This window comes from Notolabrus celidotus, chromosome 18 (assembly GCF_009762535.1).
Source record: "Notolabrus celidotus isolate fNotCel1 chromosome 18, fNotCel1.pri, whole genome shotgun sequence".
Lineage (NCBI taxonomy): Eukaryota > Metazoa > Chordata > Actinopteri > Labriformes > Labridae > Notolabrus > Notolabrus celidotus.
This window is the reverse complement of record NC_048289.1, coordinates 21,657,836-21,682,794: the sequence shown is the minus strand read 5'-3', so window position 1 is coordinate 21,682,794 and position 24,959 is coordinate 21,657,836. Positions and strand designations below refer to the sequence as shown.

The following is a 24,959-nucleotide window of genomic DNA, read 5'->3' as shown; positions in this document are numbered from 1 at the left end:
AAATATAAGGACTGGATAGGACTTTGTATGGGCTGATATCTAACATCTAAAGATTCAGAACAGGATTATGGTTCAAAAAAAAAAAAGGGTCTGAACATCCCAACTCGAGTGATTGGGGGCTTTTAAATTGAAAGAGACTGAGCTTTCACCAGCTCAGTGTAGTTTTTGTGGAATTCAACCTCTGCCCGCCACTCCCGCCGAACCCTAAGCCCACTTTTGATTCCATTTCTAAAATTAACTCAAGGCTCAGAATAAACCAATTCCAAGGCACTCAATGTCAAACTCAGCGTTCCTCAATAGGGAGGCCAAAGAAAGCAACTCATCTCAGAAAGCCTTTGATTGGCACACTATGACAGGAAGTCTCTTAACTGATTGTCTATTCCAATGAAAAAAAAAAAAACCCTTCTGATGTATTGCATAATGATTCGTAAAGAGGAAGAGAACAATGTGCAATTGATCACTATCATTTCAAGCTAATCAGATCTCCAGGCGGTTTTAGTAGCACTATTATATCCTGTTTGGTTAATTCTCTGACTTCCCGTTTAGTCAGTGCCATACCATGTCAGAGAGCAGATTCAGCCTTCCCCTCTCTGTTGTACCATATTAGCTACTCAGGTCATGTATCAGCACTTTGACCTGTGTGTGAGACATGTACCGACAGTCCTCTGTGCCCTCTCCAAGTTTCAGCCAATAACGTTTGGCTCGGGGAGACCTGACACTGGCCTGAAACTTCACTTGTAATCTGTTCGACGATATTACAAATCTGCTATCAGAGCAGCAGTTAGGGAGGCTGAAACACAAAGCTGACGGTGACTCAGCCCTAAAGAGAGGCTTGAACAGCTTAATAACACTGGACTTCCTTCTGCCTCACTTAGCCACTTTACTGAAGTGCTGCAGAGAGGATTCGTTTTTTCAGTACTGCAATAGTGTCTGCAGGAGGGTGAAAAAGTCTTTCAAACATCCAATATAACCTTCCTATATGTACTACCTTGCAGAGGTCAATACTCTTTATGTGACATCCATGCCATGATGACGCCAGGACGATGTTGTTAGAAGGCTTAGAATCCTTGTGCAGTTAAGACATTTGGTACACATCACCTCAGTGGGAAGATCACACATTTGATATGGGTTTTGTAAGTGGGTGTGGCAAAATGACTCAGTACTGCCCCCAGTATAGGTGAAGTAAACGCAACTCATAAAAGAATAAGATTCACAATGCTGGGTTAACACTGATTTTTTCTGCCTACTTTTGAGGATGCCTTTTCTACCTTACACCTAAAAAACTTTATCTCCCGTTTTAACAAACATGCTTTTATCTTGAAAGGACAAAATTGGGACTTCCTGTAGATCAACAAGTTACAGGATTTAACTCTGCGCACAAGAAAATGATCTAGTGTACAGGAGATAATAACTTGCTTTCTATTAGCGAAGACTAAGACTCGTGGACAGTGGCGTACAATTGCGTATGGACCGTAAGTACGTGTCCCTACCAATCTCAAGCGATGGATGAAATGTCCCCACCAATATTAAAGGTGACATATCATGCTTTTTTTCATCAATATATATTGGTCTAAGAGGTCCCCAAAACATGTCTTTAAAGTTTATGCTCAAAAAAACACTTTGAAATCAGATTTTGGCATGCCTGAAAAGCCCTCTTCTTCAGCCCTCCTCAGAACGGTCTGTTTTCCCTCTGACCACGCCTCCTCAGGAAGTGGATGTCCCCTCGGCTCTCCGGCACGTTGATCTAATGTTTACATGTTAGCTGAATATACACGGCTGCTCACAGATAGCGTTACTTCAACCCTCTGAATCGGATCCAGAATCTGATCCTGACGGAGAGGCGACCAATGTAAAAATCAAACCTATGCTCTTGCTCGTGTAGACAAGACAAGTATCTTGTGTGACAAGATATTTATGTGCACAAGACAATAATCTTGTGCACCCAAGATAACGTGCGTGCACAACCTAAAATTTATCACATTTGGGGGACTTCATGGGCTCTCTAGAACTGTCCTTTGTGCATATTGGTTTTGAATTTTCTTTGTAAGGTATTGTTACATTTCTATCGCAGGCCCCTTATGAAGTCTTTCATTTTTATTTTCAAGGTAACAGAACCTCACTATTTTAAGCTATTTCCAGGGGTCATATATTTGACTATATCTTCCAGTTGTCAAAAACAAAAGCCCAATGAACTGTTCAGTTGCAAAGAAAACTGTTGCAGGATTTCAACAACAGCCTTTTCACGCCGGTTTTGAGTTGCTGAATTGAGCGCAGCTTAGCGTGCCGCCCTGTTTTGTCTCCCTCTTTAAATAAATAATCCTTGTAAGATAGGGGGGAGTGTGCCAAAACTCCACTCAGTATTCAAACCGTGCCCTGAGAGAGCGCAGCAAGGCGCAGGCCTGTGGCCAGGATCTCAGGCTTCTGACTCTCTTCAACCACCAGCCAACACCAGAGGCATGCCGGTCTGGCTCCCCCGTTTGTTTGCCCTATTACGGCCTCACTCTGCGGAGCAAAATAAGCTCTTTTAATGGACATGGAGACCTTTAAATAGACTTCATCACAGTGTGTATCATTTCAGACGTAGCAGCATTAGCAGCGATCCTGTTTCACTCTCACCGCTGTCAGCGCAGAAAATAGGCCCTGGCTATCATCCCCTTTCTCTGTGGAAGCGAGGGAGATAAGGCCCGTGTTGTGTTCTCTCTACAAATACATTGCAGCTTCTCCTCACAGATAAGAGGATAATGAAGGCACAGACAGACTAATGAATCCTGGATATCATTTCTCAGCACAGCCTGATAAAGTTTCTCCTCTCAAACTGTTTGAGAAACAGCGTCCTCTGACTTGTTATGAGCACCACAACCGTTCTGACTTAGTTATTGCACAATTTTACTCACAGCTGGAGATATAATTACTCTTGTTTATTTTCGTGTATGCACTTGCTTTAGCGTCTTTCAATTTCATGGACTTGTTGCATGTGTTGGAAACATGCTGTGTCGGGTAGCTCAAGCTATGATTCAGAGACAATTCTGGTGGTAAAAGGCAATCAAAACAAAACACTTTGCACGGCACTTGTGGAATTTTTTTTTTTGAAGCAGCTACTTGTTGAATCAGGCCATCAAATATTAAAATCCAAAGAAAAATAGATAGAATAACAGCAGAAAAATTTGACACTGGATCTTCATCAGTGGTCCTTATATATACTGTAAAACTCTTCAAAGTGATGTTGCTGTCGATCAGACTGTAGACATCACATCACACAGGGCAGGTAGGGTTATGTGTCAAAGTAGCAGTGACTAAGGATACTGCTACAAACATGCTGTTAGCTTGCGAAATTCTTCGTCTTCTACCTTGAAAAATGCAATTCATCAAGTGCTGTAAATCTTGGGATTGTTTTTCATTAATGGTTTTACCTTCTGGGTTGTCTGGTAAACTCTCTGCAGTTCCCAAATCGGAACTATTACACTGACCTTTTTTTTTTTAGTCTTTAGAGTCTTTATTATCAACACTCTTTGCAAAGAGGGAGAAAACATTGACAACGAGTGATCTCTCATTCGAGGTCCCAAATGTGCACACAAACAGAGTATATAAACCAGTGAAAACATGTGTGGCATATGACAGGAAGCTTCTTCCAAAAAAAGGTAAAATCCTCTAGTCTAACAGAGATCTTTGGATGAGTAAAATCTTTTCTCTTATTAAACAAAAGCCTTCTGTCTGCAACCTTGGAGAAACTGCACCTGCAACAGTTTGTATCAGTCTTACCCAAGCATGAACAGTTTTACTCAGTAATTTTCCACCACATATTAAAACTTTAAAACTTCTTGTAGAACACTTTTTGCAAGTTGTAATCTTGTCAGCTTGTTGGGGCTGTTTGTTTTTCTTCTCTGGATGTAATGATCGCATACCCTCCACCTACTGTGCCAGAATGAGTAAGCTTGGTAATAAGTAAATAAAAGCAACTTTTATCTGATGTTTTTATATGATGAAATATCTCTAATTATACGCTAATTGCTTATCCCTTGAGAGACATGAAACAAATTCTGCAGTCTACGAATAGTGAGGTATGTCTGAATAAATAAAGTGATGTCTGCAAAGATATCCAACCAACAGAAAGACACCAAAGACACGAAATACTCACATTTGAGATGCTTAAATCTATTTTAAAAAATCTATTTTTGTATGCATGTAGCTACACCATAAAATGCAACACCAAAGAGTTATAAAAAACTATGAACACAGAGTCAGACATGTTTTGATTTGTCTGTGGATGATTGCATAATTGTTCGAGCATAACAGTCTGCTTGTTTTTTGTTAACCACTGTGGGTTGTGTGTTTTGCAGGAGAAGCCAGCGCATCCACTATGTGGGATAACAACGCCTGGGTGTATTTCTATGACAACACCACAGAGGGGGAGCCTCCGTTCCTTATCCAGGACTTCGTCCATGCCCTGCAGCCTGACGCCCGCTTCATCGTCATGCTAAGGGACCCCGTGGAGAGGTGGGAGTCATCTTTGTTTCACAGTGTTACTCCACTAAAATGTCAGTAAAGACACAGTTAAGTTCTGACATGCACAAAGCCACCTTTGGGTCTTTATCGTGGCTGTTTACACTGTCGATACAGACAGATACTTTAACTGTGTACTGTAAACAGAGGACCTGTTGTCACAGAGAATGTGTGGTCTTTTACTATCTGTCACATAACTTTCAATATGACGTTTTTATCAGAGGTATAAAGACCTTGCAGCTGAATGCCTGAGAGACATTCTCTTTAAACTAGATATTCTTTATGCTATTAAAGTTGATTTTTACTTGCCTGAACACGCTCTCTGTAATTGCCTTTGCCCTTTTATTCAAATAAATTATTGATATGGCTTCATCCATTTGCGCACTCCTATTAAACTCTTCTTTATAGCAATTTCAAACACAGGCAATCCAGAGTGCTTCAGAAAAGGCAAAGAAAGGCATTGGAATGACATTAAGAAAACAATGAGCACCCCAAAGCTTGTCATAATCTGGATTTAAAGTCCACTTTTCAAATATTGTTCATCCAGTTCTACAGAAAGTGATCCCACTATAGTGTTCACAGTCCCTTTCTCTCCACATTTGTCTTTTAAATCTCATTCTCCACTCATCCATTTGTCGCAGCAGCTATTCAGTCATCCATCCAAGGTCGATAAGTTCTCTCTCTTTTATTACTTTTGTTTCCCCAATGATCTGCTCAGCCTAATCCACACTGTTTTTTTTAAAAGGATACCTGCGTCACTTTTGTATTTTCTGTTACAATTCCTGGCTTTGTTTTTACAAGTCCTTTCCTCTAAGCGAAAGGAAAGCCAAGATAACGCTTGTTTATATATTTACATTCTTTCCTCCAAAGGACTGTCACTCCTGCTTTAGAAGATTCTTTCTTTGAATCGTGACTTAAGCTCACATATCTTCTTCACTACTTATTTTTCGTTTGTAAATTATTCACTTTGTTAGCTTCTGCAAGCACCATGAAGACACTTTCTGATCCCCTCCATTACATCCTCATACAGATACATTTTCTTTACTTTCTTTATGGTTTTAGTTTTGATTTGTTGCCTGTCAACTAATGCCTGGCCCACTCAGAAAGATGTTTGAAATCTCGACAGATGTTGAAAAAGTGAGAGACTCCACGCATGATGACAAATAATGACAGATTTGACAGTTTTGCTCTCATAATGTGTTGAGTGAAATGAAATGGCCAACACACAACACCACACAACAACACACACTGACAAGCCTCTTACACAATGTTAAAACAGAGTTCCAACATCACTACGCCTTTGTGCTTACACACTGCACTCAAAAACTGCATTATATTGGTGTCCCAGTGTGTCATTAGACATTGCATTATGGCATTGCGAAGGGCGCCATATAAACACACTCAGACATGCACTTCCACACAGCTTTGTTCGGCCCTGGTGGCTCTGATGCTACACATCGCCACCTTCTTCCCCCGATTTTGCCTCTGTTACTACCTCCAAGGTGAGATCAGAGGTGGAATGAAGTTGCCCCACCGTTAAACCTAAAATCACTTTAAATATACCTCACACCACAGAAAAATGTCACTTGATCATCTTTAGAATCCCTTAAAAAAGTTGGACTTGGCTTACTTTTGTTGGAAGGGGGGAGTTGGACCCAAAATCTGAATGATTATCTTGTAATGTGCACTTCCCTCAAGACATGTTGAAATGGATCTTCACAGAATGACGACCAACATAATGCTGAATAGGGTGCGCCCCAAGTACAGAGGCAATAGTCCTCATTGCAGTGGTCGTGGGTTCGACTCTCAGCCTCTGCCATTTGTTGCAAGTTTTCCCCACTCACTACTTCCTGTTCATTAAAAGCGAAAATGCCCCAAAAATACAACTTTAAAAAATATATACAAAACACGGAATATCATGAAATCTTCAAACATTTTTTCTCCTCCCGTGGTTACCCAAAGTGACAAAGATTTCACTCGATTTTTTCCTATATATATTTCAGAAAACATTTCTTTGTACAATGTAGTGTAACATAGCTTTTGATACAAGGCAGAATAAGTAAGAAAGTGGGTCTCTGAAAAACAAAGAAAGAGAAGATTCAGTATGTGGGGAAAGAAAAAGGGAAAAGAAGTGTGTTCTTTTTTTGTTGTCTTACTCATGTTTAAATCTGCCCTCTTCATTGTCTTCCAGGCTCTACTCTGACTACCTGTACTTCGGTATTGCCAATAAGTCTGCAGAGGATTTCCATGAGAAGGTGTCGGAGTCGCTGCAGTTATTTGAGGGGTGCCTTACGGAGTACACAATGCGCTCCTGTGTGTACAACACTACTGTCAACAATGCCATGCCAGTGAGTGCACCCTCCCTCCTGCTTTTGTCTCACAGCCCTGCAGAACACCACACTAAAGCCACCAGCTTCTTATTACTGGTGGGGGGGAAAATAAATACAGAGGAGTGAAAAAAAGACAGATGGAGTGAAATCCACACTTCATTAGCACATACTGAAGCTTTCATGACGGACTTTATGAAAGGGATTGGCAGCACTGTTGCACCGCAGAGCAGGGCAGCGTCTCAGGCCTCTCTTTTTGTATTAGAAGACTAAGTTTAGCAGTGGTGTGAACTTCCTTTTTCACTCACAAAGCAAGACTGAGTCTTAGTGCCAGGCGCTGCTGGTCCCCTGTGTTGGGCCCCTGGCCAGCTTTTCCCACGGTGCCCCAGGGCAGACTGGCTGAGAGGGGGGAGGAGGAGGAGGAGGCCAGCTTGTTCTTTTTTGGCTCTCCCCTCCTTGTTGCCTCATATTCAAAAGGTTCTCATCTCCGACTGCCTCTGACAAGCTTTACGGTCCTCAGGGAGCATGCGTGGTCTCTGCCGGCGGCCTAATTGTCCATCCACTAATACGTCCTCGAAGTTATTAGACCATGTTGAAGCATTACAGCTGTCCTAACAGGGTCTCTTATGCCTGTGCCTGCGTGATAAAAGTTTTGGAGCTCAGATTAGAGTCAGGGGAGAAAAGACCAATAAACACCAGGCATGAGAACACGATTGGCCTGACCAAATTGATTCAACAAAGGAGGAGCTGCTGGCCCGGAGTGTAATCATTTATTCTGAAGGGCCTTTCATTTTTGCTGAAAAAGCAAAAAAGGACACAGAGCCAGTTCAGTTCCCAGTAACAAGATGGTTTTTTTATGCCTACTGGTCTACAATAACCTGTCATATAGTGAATCTAAAAATCCATTTCAGCAACATTTAGGTTACGTGAGAGTGCTTCACTGAAATCTTAAAAATGATTAATGGCTGCTTTTTGTGAATACTGTGTTGAGTCTATAATTTCTCAGTCAAAAGTCCAAAAAATTGTGGTCAATTCAAAGTATTCACATCTTTAAAGTTTGCAGCCTGCCGTGCTTTTTTCAGTCTTGCTCTCGGTGCAATGATGCAGTAAAAAATACAAGAATACAAAAGTTTAGATATGCAGCTCACAAAGAAGGAAGTCAACTCAAGGTCCTCCTGTGGATTTAAAACATCGACTTTTAGAGAGCCATCCTAAATGACAATATCATGTAGCGGAATAAAGTGAGGATCTGCTGCAGTGACAGGTGCTAATGCAGGTTTCTCATTCCAGAGGAATACCTCCGTCTTTCTCAGGACTCTCAACCACTACCACCTCACTTTAGGTAGCTCAGCTGAATGGATGTTGCAGATGACAAAGAAAACTAGTTCATCCCCCTCCCCCTTTATATGTTTATCTTAAACACTTTAACCTTGCATGTACTGCTGTGTGTCAGCTGAGGAGGACGTTAGTGGATCACAACCTGATTTTTCTCTTGTTTTGTGTCTCCAGGTCAGATTGCAAGTGGGCCTCTACATTGTGTACCTGATAGACTGGCTGACCGTCTTCAGCAGGGAACAGATCCTGGTCCTGAGGCTGGAAGACCACGCTTCTAACAGGAAATACACGATGCACAGAGTCTTTGACTTTCTCAGCCTGGGTGAGTACACAACACACGACCTAATGTATGACCTTATCATTCCCATAGGAGTTCAGATCAATATACAATACAAAACAAAGACAAATGGACATATGTATAATGAAATGCATGTAACTCGTGATTGTTAGCAGCAGGGATTCTTCAATTAATTGAAACAGATGTAGATTAAAGTGACTCAATATGAGGCAGTCATTGTGACATTAAAACAGCATGACAACAATGTGATTAAAATATGCAGACACTATAGAGATTTCTGACAAATTTTGAACTTCATTTGTAGTTAAAAGCTGATTATAAGCCCAAAATGCTTTCAATAAAACAGAGTTTAGAAATTGAAAAATGAAATAGGGGACGCCGTTGCTCTAGCAGATTAAATTTGCACCCATAGACTGTATAAATAATGGACGTAGTATCCGTGACGTCACCCATCTGTTCCTGAGCGCTGTTTTGAAGCCAATCGACGGCGGCAGCCATATTGGAAATGCGGAACTCAACCAAGAGTGTGATGTATAGAGGCGGGGTTTGAGCCTCCTAGCCAACAGCTATGTGTTCCTGACAGTCAATCAAGTCAGTCATGTCCTTATTTGGGCATAAAATTGTAATCTTAATATCTTCTGAACCGTTGCATTAGAAAAAAATTCACCCCCCCTACAGTGTGTGCCGATAGAGAAATTAGCTACGTAGACCGAACCTGTTTTTTGGACCAGGCTGTAAACATGTTTATGAATGCTGCAAAGATTGTCTTTTTTGAATTGGGATCCATGTGGTTTCCGGTGTTTCTGCAGCCAGCCTCAAGTGGATTCTCGAAGAATTGCAGTTTATAACACTTCCACATGGGCTTCATAGTTTGAGACCGGAGGTTGTCGGTTGTGTGCACCCCATGTACAGAGGCTATAGACTTCAGGCCATGACCCTTTGCTACAAGTCTGCCACGACTCTCTGCTCCCTACATTTCCGGTCTCTATTCATAAATAAATAAATAAATAGAAGCAACATCCAGAACCATTTTTTTTTGTTTTGTTGAATCAGTACTACTAGTCAATCATGGCCAATTTTGAAAACTTTGATTTATAGTCTGTTGTATAATTCTAAGCCATGATGATAATGCAGATTTTTTTTTTTACTGACTATCAAGAGAAGAGCGTGAATGGTGATTTTTTTTTTCTGATTTTGAAGTGCTTAAGTCTAAACTGCTCAGACAAAATTTTCAACAAGATGCATATCTGAAATTTCCTATACACATAATATTGAAAATTAAATTACGCCAGCCTTTCCGAGTTATAAAATATGTTGCTAAACAACTCAAATTGATCAAATTACTTTTTTGACATAGTGATGATTATTTTTCTAATGAATAATATAAGATAAACTTTATTGTCCCCGGGGGGAAATTTGTCGTGGACATAAGTGCAGTGCTGCTCACAAACAATACATTCATTCAACATACCAACATACAATAACATGCCCACTGTCAAGATAAGAAACCATGTCACTGAGGCATACCAATGACACAACAATACCAATGATACAATAAATAACAATAAGACACCAATGTAGCAGTAAAAAAGCAATATCATATGAACATTAGTGCAGAGTAAGGGAGTGAAAATTCACCTTGCGATTTCCAAGGGCGCAAAGACACACTCAATTATTATTTTTTATCCAGCAAACAATGTATTTTCATTTACTATCAAAATCATGACAAAAGCAGCAAATACTGATATTCGAAAAGCTAGAAAACAGCACATTTTTCACATTTTGCCAAAGCCCTTTATGATATATAAGTTGGCCTTTATTCTCAGGCTATTATGGACAAATCAGAAAAATATATAGCTGTTATATTGGATTTATTCCCTCCAGAGTACAAAATAATGAACAAAGCAATGTTTGGAGTGACAGAGAAATGGTGTTTCACATAGTTTTCCCAGTGGAACACACTCCAATTCTATACTGTTATAAGCATTGTCTTCATGATATTCAGCAGAGCATTCAATTGGTTGACAAGGTATACTTCTGTGATATTTTCTTTCATAAAGTTATTTTCATAAGAAAGCTTCCTCTTTTCCCACCACATAAATCAACACATCAGCAGCGAAACAAGTAAACAGTGAATTTTTCCCCCTGAATCTGTGGTGGACTGTGGTGTCATGAACATCACATTGGTCGGGGGCTCTGATTTATTCACGACAGAAGACTGACCCCCTCCTCGTGCTCCCAGGTGCCCCAGAGCATAGACTTATCTCTTCAAAGAGCTGCCAACACCAGCCAAGGTGTGACTGCCCACCAGAGCGTCAAACCCTCCGCTCACAGCACTGCTGATACATCGTGACACTTCAGAGCCCTTTTACCAATTTTTGTTCCATTTGTTTAGAGCCGTGGTCAAATCTGAAGTGGCCCAGAAAGCAGGGAAGTAAATAAGTGTGTTTTTTGTGTTTTCACAGGGCCGCTGACAAAAGAAATAGAGTCAGAGATCACAAGAAGTCCAGCTTCAAACACCAGGAGGCCGGCTGACAAAAACCTGGGACCCATGCTTTCCATCACTAAAGAGATCCTGCGGGAATTCTACACGCCATTCAACGAGAAACTGGCCAAAGTGCTGCGCAATGACTCCTTCCTCTGGGAGAATGACTCTTGACTCCTCTTTGCTTCAGTACAAAGAAACCACTGACGTGTCAGCCAGCCCCTTCTTTTCAGTTTCATCTCGCTCAAGTGCCCATGGAAATCAATGTTTTTTTATTTAAATTATTTTTTAAGTTATAACAGCAGAGATGATTCAAAGACAGAAAATAGCACAAAGAGAGAGTGGTGATTTAGTGACGTGTGTGTGTTTGAGTGAGTGCAAGAGAGAAAGGTCAGTAAGTCTTGGATGTTGTTTTTTTTCTCTGTGACCAGATGTAAAAAATTAAATAGTGAATTTAAAGATATCCAAACAGAGTCCAGTTTTTGTCTCTTAAAGTTTGGTGCGATTAATTAAAAGATAGACTGCCTCACAGAGCTGGGAAGATTAGATGTGCTGTAATCGTTTTGAGTCCTTTTGGTTTGACTCCAAGCAGATAAGAGTCTCAAATCCTGCCTTGATCATAATTCATGGTCTCCTAAACGATTTTAGTGAGAGTACAATCTGTGATGTGATCAGAGCAAGAGTTCGGTTAAACAACACCGCCCTCTACTGGATATTAAATGCTATTGCAATTTTATATTTAGCCAGCCCCTTAGGCCAGGACTCAGCTGTGCATCTGCACCTCAAGGGACACTCCTTTGAGGACAGCAAGGTTCAGAGCCTGGCCAGAGAAGAGCTTTGGTATGAAAGAGGGGTCAAGGAAGCCATCTATGTTAAGCTTGAACACCCTTCTCTTAACAGAGACAGTGGACTAAGACACCATTTGTCTCCTACATACAACGCTGTTTTGAATTCTCTGTCAAAACAAGTAAGACCATACTCACACCTAATAACGACTCACACCTGACCCATCACCCTCACCTAATAACGACTCACACCTGACCCATCACCCTAACGACTGTCAGGAACTAGGATAACGATTGTCAGGAGGTACTGAACGACTGTGAGGAACTAGATTAATGACCCCACTTAGGACCTTTTGTGACTCCTGGACACACCCACGACTGTTGGTGGCTTCGGGCCCCCCCCTAATCTGTCCATAACTGAAGAAGCCTTTCGGAGGAGAGGTGAAACGTCTTCAAGAATTTCTACCAGTCCAGTTGCCTTATGGATCAAGCTTTGGATTACCATGACCTGGATGACTGAGAGCCTTCACAGAAATATTTGGCCTTTCCAACACTGTTGCTGTTCTTGGCAGTAACAGCAAAGTGAATGCTTAGAATAAAGAAATGGAATGGAATCTGTGCAGTCATCCAGCGAAAAATACCAAAAATAAATACATAAATACCATATTTGGATTTCAAATTACTTAAAAGCTCCTGTGAGGAATTTTCAGCTGGTTATTGAACACAATGAAATCAACAGTGATGCCTCTATATGACCTACAAACGCAAACTAGACCATCAGGAAGAAGATTAATAATTTCTATAAAGGCAATACCTGAATCATCGGGCAGGGAGTAGGTGAATGACGGTGAAATAAAGTGACAATCACAGTCGTTATTTACATAAGACATAACAAAGAGTTTCAGCAAGTGATACATTAGACTGTTAGAAGTGGAAAAAGGGAGATTTATTTATTTAAAAAAAATCATCTTAGACATTTAATAAGTAGTCATTCATTGTCAGGAGGGGGCGCCAAAATTCACGCAAACTGAAAGTTCAGGGAGGTTAACCCTTCTGCTATGTTCGTTTCTTAGGGACAAAAATAATGTTCTTGGGTCAACTTGACCCGGGGCATATTAAATGATTCAAAAGTGTCAGAACCCCAAAAAATTCTCAAAAAAACCTTTTTTTAAATCTCATGATTAACTCCATTACTAACCCTTTAAATCAATATGTAGTGCATTGGTGTTCTTTAATTCTCAGAGATCATAGTTTAATGAGGATAATTCACTCATTTTTTTATGAAAATTCATGTTAAAACTTTTTTTAATGTTCATTGGAAAGCGATTTGGGTGAAATATGTCACACAGTTGCAAAGAAACATTTAGTATTTGACACTTCTGACCCCTTTTAGCCTCCACTTTGACTACAGGGTCAAATTGACCCACGAACAGTATCTATGTAATATAAATATGCAGGGGGGTTGCAAATGTGGGAAGAGAACCTTTTCAGTTTATATGTTGTTTACACTAATTAAACCAAGCAGAAGAAGTTTCATAGCGAAAATTACTTTTACAATTTTTTTTCTTTTCCTAGATTTTTGAACTTTAGTATGGGACAATTTGACCCGCAACATAACAGCAGGGTTAAAAAAAAAAAAAAGACTGAACCAAACAATTGTTTGGGACAGATGGTCTACTTTTAAAATTTTAAAGGCAGCGATGTTATTATTCTGATCAAGCCTTTAAAAGCCGTTTCTTTCTATATTTCTTTAATGCTAAAAGATAAATTAACTTAATTAAATCAACTTCCCGTAGTCTTTCTGACCTCTCAAATCACTTTTCCAATACTTGTCACATTTACCTATTCACATTACATTTATGCGCTGATGACAGAAGGCTTTACAGTGCTTATTAGAGGCTGACATTTTTTTGGGAATCCCACAGGTCACGGGATTCCTGCAGGGATGGGAGTCAAATTTGCTATTAATCATGGGATTGGGACGTACAGGATAAAAAGTTAACAGGAGCAGACGGGAGTGGGAAGGTCTAGAGGGACTGTTGTTAAAGGCTGATTTATACTTCTGCGTTGAATCAACAGCGTACCTGCGCCGAGGCCTATGCACGTAGCTGACGTGCACCTTCTCCAAAATGTAACTCCCCGTAGAGCCGACACGGACCGCAAGCTTTGTGATTGGTCCGCTCGGCGGCTTTGTCTTTCCCGCATTTACAGCACTTCCGGGATCCCGGACATTGGCCGCACATCGGCCGTGTATTTCATCTCCTCCTCTCTATTCTTCATGTAATCATGTCTGTATGATAAACAGCAACATGTATCAGCTGCAGATTAACATAACACGCTCTGAATCGATGTGGAAAAGTAAACAGAGATCTTAGCGGGACCGCACTGCCCTCAGGCGTTTCGGCGGAGAATTGCTGCGCGACACGGACACACCGACGCACAAGTATGTGGTGCTCATGTCTGCGTCAGCCCCTGCTGCGTAGGGGAGACGCAGAAGTATAAATCAGCCTTAAGTCTTACTTGTGACAGCAAGAAGTCTTCTCGGTTCATTGTGTGTTAACTGTAAACATTAGCTCACAGTTTACACACCTGCACCACCAGGTAACCTGCAAATCTCTCCTGCTCTGCATTTTAGCTCTGAAGTTTCTTCTTTTTTTCCTCGGGTGCATTAAATCGCCTTTTCCTCACTAAACTCCGGCTCATAAAAGGTGTCCACGTGTGTCCGCAGTAAACGGCATGATATCAGGTGCGGTCAGAATCTCTCATTATTAAGTTTAGCTGTATTTTTATGACTTTGAAGCTGCAAATAATGCAAAAACGAACAGGTTTTCTGATGTGAAGTGAAAGTGAAGTGCTGACAAAAATCACAAGTGGAGCGTACACCTAACCCGAGATGAATGCTCGGGTCTTAGTTTTCCAAAACTCAGGTACAGTATGTGAATTGTGAAGGTAATGCCTTTATGCACTTTTGTTCGGTGAGGTATGTATTGCCTAATACACTAAAAGAAGAAAAAAAATAGGAGCAGTACAGGAGCCGGAGTCATTCTGAATGGGAGTGGGAGTCATTTTTACCGGGATTGGGACGGGACACGATTTTTTTCTGTGAGAGTGGGATGGGACAGGAGTAAAAATCCACTCCCGTGTCACCCTCTAGTGCTTATCAGTATGAACTAATCCCATTCATAGAGTCCCACACTCATGGAACCAATCGGGGCTCAAGGTCTTGCCTCAGGACACTTTGTGATGTGGACTGTGGGAGCTGGAATAGGACCGCTAGCCTTCAGATTGAAAGACGGCTGACTCTACCACTGATCCACAGCCAATTAAAGGGACATTCCAAACGCTAAATGATAATAGATTAATAAGAAGTTAATCCCAATAACTTTTTATATCATCAAAGGGTAATAACGTTTTTATTTAGCATAGACTTTTGTAGATCATGTGTTTAAAACGACTTCATAAACTGCAAAAACATATAAAATGTGCTAGGATATGATATTTCTATATTACTCTTTGAGCCTTTAGTTGAACAATACCACCTCTGGACACCAGAGGGCAGACAATACTTAACTTTTTACAGTTAAAACTCCACCTGAAAGTATTCAAAAAGTCAAGGAAACATTAAAATAAAGAATTTCTCCTGCATTAACAGAATCCAGATGACTTAAAGCGCTTCCAACCCAAAACTACTTCGACTCAACACAAGAAAAAGGAGGGTGAATACATCTGCCTGTCAGTAGACATCTCTTAAGGTCGACTTTCAGCCTTCCTCCTCAAACTTTAAATCAAAACAAACTGACCCAAATACCTCTGGAATATCTCCATTCTTAATTAACCTGCAATCACACTGATTTATTCAATAACACGAAATCCCAGAATCCACTTCTCCCACTGTTCAATCTTCAAATACCAGCAGTTTTGACTACTTTCTTCTTACTGCAAATCAGTTCAATCTGACTGGACCAAAAAGTGGCTGCAAATCATTTGCATATTTGGTTTGGAGTTGGAGGGTCCATCTGGCCGGCTGAAGAGGTTCCGCTTCAATGCGAGCCTCCGACCAGTTTCAATTTCCTTGGAATTCACAAATATTATCAGAGCTTCTTTCATCCTTGTCTGTGCTGTATCAGGATACAGGGACAGGCGGGGAAAAGTGGACAACTACTGCCGCAGAGAAAACTCAAGACACTCTCTGGAACACACATTTAGCTTCAGAACCTGTAGTCCACATTTCACCCACATCTGAACTGATGCTTGGCCTCAGTTTCCCAAAATAGGCGTCAGTTATTGTCATTGAGAAGTAATTTATCCTTTTTTCATATGATGGGAGTGTATTAGCTGCCTGTTGGACAAAAATAACATAATTCTTACTGACTCATATGGATCCGATTTTTTATGTAACAATAGAAAAAGTTGTTTTTTGGCATTTAGGATCTGAAGTCATCATTTCACAATTCCCAAATGGTTTAGCTTAACATAGTAAAGACAGGAGAGTAATGAAGTTTCATATAAACAACAGAAGAAACAGTTTAAGCAGCAAGTTGATTTCAAAAGTGCCAAGCAATAGCAGTATAGTGATGAAAAGATCAGCTACACCCAACATTATAAAAGAAGTCTGATGGGCAGCATTTCACCAATAAAATACCTCCAACAACTGGGGCAAGATTGATAAATATAAATATCCAACCTCTATACAGCACCTTGCTAAAACATGTGACAGCAGATAATTAAAACTAGCCTACTGATTGAAATCAGATTAGCATCAGCTCACATGGAAATACGCTTAAGGCTTGTATTTTAATGCTATTGAGTGGCTCTGCAATGTAAATGATTAACGATCTGGTCAGTATATTTTTTATGACATGATCAGTAGAGTAAATCGTCACCAAAACCCTTTGTTTTTTCAGAAAAAATGGCTTTCTGAGTGCTTGGCTGGTTAAATATAATTTGTGAATTACCATTGTGACTACCAGCATGTATAATCAAAAGATATTCAGAGTTCCCAAGTAAGTTATTAAAAATAAATTCATGATTACACTTTGTACAGACTGAAAGTCATGTTTATATCACCACATCTGTTCAAGCAACTTCCAAACCAACCTTTCCAGTAATGGAGGTCTAAGGCAGGGGTTCCCAAACTTTACAGGCGGCAACCCCCAAAATAAAGGTGCAAAAGACTCATGACTCCTACTGTCCCTCGATGTACAGTAATTAAATGTGGTTTAATTTAGCTGGTCTGCAGAAAATAAGCATAGCTACATGTACATGTGGCTATGTTTCCTGTGCTGTTGTGAATTAACCTGCTGCTACTGATGCTTTTGTCGATATATTTTCAACAATGGGTTAAATATGCAATTTTAGAATACCTGTAACAGTATAAAAACAATTCTGGAAGACTTTAGTGTCTTGCGACCCCCACTTTGGGAACCCCTGGTCTAAGGCAAGGGTTCCCAAACTTTTCAGCGCGCGACCCCCAAAATATAGGTGCCAAAGACTTGCGACCCCCACTGTCCCTCTAAATGATTAAATGTGGCTTCATTTAGCTAGTCTGCAGGAAATTAGCCTACATATATGAGCATGTGGATGTGTTTCATGTGCCAGAATTAACCTGCTGCTACTGAGGCTTTTGATAATTGACTGTTCACTAACCTTAAACTTAGGAGTCATCTGGCAAAAAAGAAAGGCAGAAAAATAATTACATTTTCTATTTTAGCATATATTTCAAGTTTAGCTACTATTGTTGTTGATATTTTTCACTATAATGGGAAAAATGTACGATTTTTAGTTAACTTAAAAAAAAAAAAACATGCTGGGAGACATCTCACGACCCCTCATTTGTGTCTCGCGACCCCCCAGGGGGTCTCGACCCACACTTTTGGAACCCCTGGTGTAAGGTATTAAATAACCAGCAAAAGCATGCAGGCCAAACACTACCAAACATCAACACACATGCTAATCACAGCATGAAGACCAAAATGCAACCAAGAAATTAAAGAAGAGTGAAGCCTTAACAAGACTTCAAAGTTGATAGCTTACCAAGGTATGACTACTTGACTCAACAACTTTAGAGCAGAGACAACAAAACAGCAAGCAACAAAGAAAATAGACACAGCAGCAATGTCTACTTATACGGCTAACAGACAGATAGATAAAAGCAGAACATAGCCAAACACAGCCAAAAATATAAGCATAAGCAGCATGAACTTACCCTGCTGAAGTGAAAACGTGATACCCCAACTTTTACTGACCAACTCATTAACAATGAGCACTTTCCATGGAGCCATGGCTGTGTAGCTTGGTGAAGACAGCTAGCTTCTTTGCTCTGGTAGCACCAACAGGTAATGAGGAATATCCAAAACCGAGGCAGAACGCGCCAAAACTTTATCAACAGGTGCTCTTTCAGGTAGTCTTAAAGTGACAGGCACCAAAAACAGACTGTTTCCAGCCTGCTAATGATATGCTGTGAAACTGTAGAAGCTAGCTTTTTGGCAGAGTTGGCCAAAGAATGTTGACTGTTGTTAACAGACTGTTAACAGACAACCTCTTAGTTTCTGTAGTAGAATTGAAATAGAGATAGACATATTGAATAAGTATCCCAAGAGAAGGAGCTGAGGTAAGTTTCACAAAACATATTATTGAGCTACATTGCTCCTCTGTGTGAATGTTAAATTTAGCCCTTAGCTATCATGATGATATCTTGAATTCTGTAGATCGGGGCTATTCAATTTAATATTTGGTTGGGCCGGATTCTCAGACTAAAGACATGAGCTGGGCTGGACATTTTTTGCAGACAGTGAGCAAAGTTACACATTTAAAAGAAAAACAAATAGATAACATGACAAACACACTAGATGTTTATTAACATATTGTCACATCTAAAAAAGGGCATAAACACAAAAAGGAGCAGTACTTAAACTAAACCTATGCTGAAATACTGCTTCTTTAAATCAAAACAAAAAACACAGTTTGTCCCTGTCCATATTTTCCTCGCAGATTTTTTCGTTTTAGGGTAGATAAAGAAATGCTATTTTCACCTGTACAGAACTGCTAATGTTAACTTTTCAAACGCACCTCCTCAACAACACAATGCATTATGGGTTAGTTGCTAGGTTACAATAAGTGTTGCATTCAATGTTTTTAATGATGTTGGAATTTTTGTAAGAGCTTGTCAGTGTTACTAAAAGTCACTCTGCAGTTGCTTTCGGGACGCTATGTGGCCTACGGGCCACTAATTGAATAGGGCTGCTTTAGATCATGAATTTTCAGATCAGACATTTGTGTTGATATGCAATTGAAAATGGCCCATGGCAAAGTAACCATGTGCTGATCATAGTTAAGAAATAAATAAATTAATATATAATTCTTGTAGATTTATGACAGATACAGACATCTCAGTATGACTGCTATGATATGAAGAGGCTTCATGGGTTCTTTGATTTTTGTGAATATAAAGACACGATAGAATTTTCACATTTTAAAATGCTGTGAGGAAAAAAGCCTAGACTATCTAATTGAACAGGTGTTATTGTTCTAATAACCTCAGTGAAGGTGTGTTCAAGACCATACGTTATTTTTGGATTATGCTGTTTTGAAGGGTGCTGCAAATATTGTTCTAATGACGAAATTAACTTCATGCAGCTTCATGAATACCGATCAGCTTTTACATTTCTCCCACTTCCTGGGATGCATGAGAAATGCTTGATCTGACCTCCATGCAACAAAAAAGGTTTTTAGTTTTTTCTTGTGCTCTTGCCAACTGATCTTAAAAATAAGCTGTTTTACTTTTTAAAAATATGCACCATCATGGTATTTTGGCACACTTTCAGGCCCTCATTACAATGAAATTTACATGGATATCGGTTTCTTTTTTTCGTTCATTCTGTAGGCCAGACTTCAACCGTCTGAGTGACTTTTCTGTTTACAATGAAATCAACCTCAAGGGCGATGAGATGAATAGAACACTGGTAGCTAGTTTCCATCAGAGCAAAACCCTCTTCCAGCAATCAAGATATGACTTTGTTGGTTTTGCCAACACATCTGGATTGAGGAGTGTTTGCTTCCCTTTTGGTCTGAACACCTTAATGATCCCATTCCTAAAATCAGAAGAGCAAATGTTTTTGTCTTCCCTCTATGAGGACTAAAAGGCTGCAACCTTCCTTCTTAGAGGCCTGGAGCACCCTGCTGTGATGCAGGGTTTTAAAGTTGCACTGGCTTAGTCATTGTAGCATGTTGTTGTTTTCCTTGCTATAAAATTTGATATATGCTCTTCAATTAATGTGTTGTGTCTGAATTTGATTTGTTGCCAATTCTCCAAATGAAAACCTGTTGAACCATTTGGATCTCAGCCACTGAACATCAGTGATTTAATAATCAGAAGATGTGCTGTAAGCCACTGTCACCTCTCTGAATTGTGCTCTCTGTTTTATAGATCACACTTCCTTTGAAGGAATCTTTCAGATGTCCATGGGACAGAGCATTTCAGGTCAGATTTTTTGGATTCATGACAGGGCGTTGGCCCAGCTTGGAGAAACTTTGTCTCTTGGTCCGTTCTTTCTCTGTCAGGTTGGATAAAGTTTGAATCAGGCGTTTAGAGAATCCTCCCTCTCTCCAACATGTTTCTCTGCTATTCTCTTCCTCAGTGTACCTCAAGTGAATGTGAGATAAAACTGAATGAACTTCATTCTCTGAGACTTTTGAAGGTGAGGGATGTTTGTTATTGCTCTCTTAACTTTAGTCCAAAGTGAAAGACCTTTGACCGTGACTAATGTAGTAGAAATTGCTCTCTAGACCACCAACAAAGTGTCTATCACTAAATCCTGTATATCCACGCCTCCTCCCATGATCCTTTGAAATGACAAATCCTCTCTTGAAACACACTCTGTGTCTCCCTGTTTTCAATAATTAATGGAGGTTTTCTTGAGATAACACGAAAGAAAGATTCGGATAAACAACTTATACAACACACATTTGCAATCCATCATGCTGATTGAGCACTCTGATAGCCTGCCAGTTAAATATCTGAAGAGGCTGAATGAGGCCCAGCCATGCCTGCTGATGATAACTGAGCCAGGAATGCAGGACAAACAGATCTATAAAAAACACTTTCGTCTTGATTTGTCACATTTTTTACGGGAATGTGAAGAGTATTGTGATCATTCTTCTTTATATTACACACAATAATCCAAAAGTAAGCTGGCGATGTCGGCGAAGAAGTTCTGAAGAGCTCTTTTCTGACATTTGTGGGATATTAAGAGGTTCAGTCCAAAACATCTGTTTGTGATATACAGTGCTATGCAGTTTTTATCTCTTTTGGACACATTGTAGAAATAAAAAGGGTTTCTGGCGATGGTAGTGATTACCAATTACTTGCTTACTTCTTAACGCAGTGTAGGCAAAGCTAATGTGTTACTGTTATGGCATTATCCAGCAGTTATATTCATATTTAAGGTTCTACTCTTTGAGAACATTTCTCTTTTGATAAGTTGCCTGAAAAGATGATTGAAGCAATGATCTTTTGAATGTCTCAAAACCTCAAGAGCTCCTTTTCATGGATGTTTGCACTCTAATTATTTGTCTGAATGCTTCTCTTTAGTGTTGGCGAGCCTCCATATGGCTAAATTTATCAGCTCAGTTGTTTTTATCAGACAGAAACCCTTAGCAATGAAGAATGTGTTTAACCAGATGTTTGGTCTTTGTTTTTTCCTGTCCTCTAAGTACTCTGCCTGTGCCCTTGCAGTCGAGTCATTGTTCAACAAGGGTTCGATGGCTTTGAGGTTGTTGCTCTGAATTAGCCCTCACCTCAGAGTCCAGCCAAGCATTTCCCCACAGGGACAGCGCTGAATTCTAATGCGGTTACATCTGTGCCTGGGCGGGCCGTCCCTTCGCAGCAGCAAAACTGCCAGATGTCCTTCAGGGTGCCTGTTCACTACTGCTTCACTGTCATATCCGCACTACAGCTGTACTATTATTCATGATGATGTGTTGACGAAATCTGCAGCGATTAAGGGATAAATCATTTTTATTTTGTCATCGGTGTATCATCAGTTTATCCTGTGTGATGATTTCTCCTTCCCGCAGACGATTCAGGAACAGCAAACATTTGCTCAAAAATATGAGCAACTTGATATATTTGATTTTGCTCATATGAAAAAGTCAAACTTCCATCAGGATCTTCTCGCGCTTTCAATCAAAATCTGTCACCGTTATTAGACGGAAACATCTGGCCTGTTTTGGTCACATCCAGCTGGCCCATCCACCCTGAATGTGGACATAGAATTAGAAGCACAGGTGTTCAGGAAGGGAGCAGGGAGGAAACTGAGGGTGTCTGTGGTGGGATCAAGGCCACCACGTAGCAAAACTTCCATTGCTACAGAGAAGCTTATTGTCTTAGTGTGTGATAAATACAAAAGATCAAGAACTTTTTCATCACCAGTTGGTCTCTAAAGGGGGGGAGGAATTCTCAGCAACCCTTCCAAACCACGAGCAACAATAAATAAAATGCACGAATAAGACAGGAGTAATAGATTCTGCAGAAGTCATACATTACCGTTAGAACTCGACAGAGCCATGCGGAAAGTAGAAAAGCATGGAAGTAGGTTGTAGCCAGCGTAAAAGACAGATGTTCAAAGAGCTTTTGTCTCAATTGGTCTGGATAAACAGTTCACTCTGCACTTTGAAAATGTATTACTACTACACTATCGAAAACATCTGCTTCAAATTTAGCTAAAACCTGAATTGACTGTTTCTTTTTCCCTTTTTAGAATACAGGAAGAAGCTGTCATCACAACACTAATAATAACGGTTATCAAGTTTTCAAGGTAAGGAAAGAAAAACTTATTTTAATGCCCAAACAAGAAATCTGGGCCAGTATGCACGTCCAGCCATTACACAAACGGGACCATTAGTCTTAACGTACCATTATGGAGCAGCACATTTAGCCGTAGTGTTAGCCGAATGCACAACTGCAAATAATTGGCCAATTAACTAATTGCGCCATGAAAGCGAGGCTGGTGCAAAACGTCATATGTTCAGGGAACCTCCTGGAAAACCCCTATCCAACAAATTTAAACTGTGCATGCCTACGACGCATAAACAACAATAAACATGGAGAGTGGTAACAGTGTGACTGAGAGAAGATCAAGAAAAACAATGTTTCTGTGGAAGAAGAAATTAAAATTTTATTACAAGAATATAGAATAAACAAACAGCTATTATCAGCAAGTCAATCCTCAAAGATAACAAACAAGGAGAAAGGGAAAGTTTGGCATAAGATCTTGAACCGGGTAAATGTGTGTGGTGTTTCTGAGCGCACGAAAAATGAAATAAGCAACACGAAAGCGGCTCAGCGCTACAAGCACCGCCACCAATGTGGTACAGATGGAGGACCACCTGTCCCCCCTCATTGAAGGATGAGGACTTGAGAGTTGTTTGGGAAGGATTCACTTCACGGTGTTGCTGGTAGGTTACCTAAGAATTATGTTGGGTCTCCTAAATCAAAATTTGCTGTATATTTCGACATTGTCATACTTTTCCAAGGGATTCGTTCGATCCCTTAATATCTTCGCATATTTCGTCTTAAATGGTAACGCATAAGCACGATGTCCACCATCCTTTAAACAGCCTAATAGGTGCGGTAGTCCTGCCGTTAGCACCTGTAATGGTGGGGTCTACCGCCATTAAAGTTAATGCTTTGTTAAGGCGTTAACCTGGCTCATGCATACCACTAATCCATTTATTTTTCCATTAGAACAAACGGCCCGTGTTCATCGCTAATGGCTGGACTTGCATTAGGGCTCTGGTTGAGTTAGAGTTGATTGGGCACACACGTAATAACATTAACATTCATGTCCAGTCATGTTTCTGGCCATATGAAGGATGCATTTTCAGATACTTATCAGACTCTTTGCCCATTTTTATAGCTTTCAGATCAACTTTTTGAGATGGGGCCAAGATAATCCTTTTTGTTAGCAGAGACATCTGGTTATGTTAAAGTTCAAATAGCAAACAAGTTAGCAAAAGTTAGCTTATTTATGCATCCAGCAGGTATGTAGCAACATATAAAGCCATGTTTCTGGCCATTTGTAGATCCCACGTTCAGAGTTTTGCTCTCCCTACTCTTTACTGTGTGTGTACCATACAGTAGTTTTTTAGAGCTGCCAACTGCATTTGATTAGAGTGCTGAGTGCGTACTCGAACAGGAAACTTGCAAGCAGTTTTGGCTAATAATTCTTTGTTGGTTCATCACCCTAACTGACCCCTCTGGCACATATTCAGCCTTTTGATAAATTGCTAGTGTGGCAATACTGAGTCTTGGGGCTTGTACAAGAAATAGGATGAACAGAAGTTCTTGACCTGTGGGTGGTAGCTGGCTCCCATGCTCATCTTTTTCTGCAGTATAAAAGGGATAGCTTGGAGGAACAGGTATGGGTTGTGCTTGTGAATAGAACTAAAATAAAGGGGCTTTAGCAAAGTAAAAAGGGGAAGAATTTTTACACATAACATTGACATTAATGTTTGGGTCGGACTTTTTGAAAATTTGCTAAATTATGTGGCAAAATGAATCAAGTGTACAGCGGTTGGAAACTTAGATTCCATGCCAGTTCTCTGAAAGATTTCTCAACAAAAGGGCTGAGTCGTCCAGAACACTCTGTGGGAAATACAAAGACAACCTGGTGTCAAAACATTCCTTTAATGAAGGGGTATTGTTCTTTCTTATATTTCAAACATAGATATACAGTAAAGTAACAATGTTGGAAGTCCATATGAAACGTGCAAATTTACAAATCACAAGGTATGCAAACCTGAATTTGTGTGTAAACTGTTAAAAAAATGTACATTCTTTAAATACTAAGAGATCTCCACAAGACTTGCTTAAACGAAGAGGTCATCACACAAGGATCCCCTAACTGGTTCATCTCTGCTGGCACAGTGGAACAGCACCGAAATAGTCTGCCCATAGCTTCGCCCCATAGACTGTATAAAATATGGACGTAGTATCCGTGACGTCACCCATCTGTTTCTGAAGAGCTGTTTTGAGACCAATCGTCGGCGGCAGCCATATTGCTTCTGTCGAGCCAGTGGGACGTAAAGAGGCGGAGTTTGAGCCTCCTAGCCAACAGCTGCAGCGTTCCTGCAGGCAGCTGTGCCTCTCATTGGAAGACTCGTAATCTCAATATCTTCGAAATTAGAAAAAAATTCACCCCCCTCACAGTGAGAGGACATCGAGAAATGAG

General features: G+C 40.2%; 2 protein-coding genes across 7 annotated transcripts in view; both read left to right on the top strand.

The window, feature by feature from the left end:
* The window catches only part of LOC117829605 (carbohydrate sulfotransferase 15-like), a 60,754-nt gene extending 49,346 nt beyond the window's left edge, over positions 1-11,408 (top strand). For all 3 annotated transcript variants that reach the window (XM_034707181.1, XM_034707183.1, XM_034707182.1), the window contains exons 5-8: positions 4,338-4,494; positions 6,692-6,848; positions 8,337-8,484; positions 10,926-11,408. In XM_034707181.1, coding sequence (XP_034563072.1) covers positions 4,338-4,494; positions 6,692-6,848; positions 8,337-8,484; positions 10,926-11,119 — 656 coding nt within the window. In that variant the 3' untranslated portion in view covers positions 11,120-11,408. The remainder of the gene's footprint in view (positions 1-4,337; positions 4,495-6,691; positions 6,849-8,336; positions 8,485-10,925) is intronic.
* Positions 11,409-14,219: 2,811 nt separating this feature from the next.
* cpxm2 (carboxypeptidase X (M14 family), member 2) overlaps positions 14,220-24,959 on the top strand; it is a 55,385-nt gene continuing 44,645 nt past the window's right edge. Inside the window, exons 1-4 of one of the 4 annotated variants that reach the window (XM_034707161.1) lie at positions 14,241-14,331; positions 20,156-20,209; positions 20,367-20,426; positions 22,488-22,544. The gene's annotated coding sequence lies outside the window, so the exon portion shown is untranslated. Of the gene's footprint in view, positions 14,332-14,438; positions 14,477-20,155; positions 20,210-20,366; positions 20,427-22,487; positions 22,545-24,959 lie in introns of all 4 variants that reach the window. The other 3 variants (XM_034707163.1, XM_034707162.1, XM_034707164.1) reach the window with 3 other exon arrangements.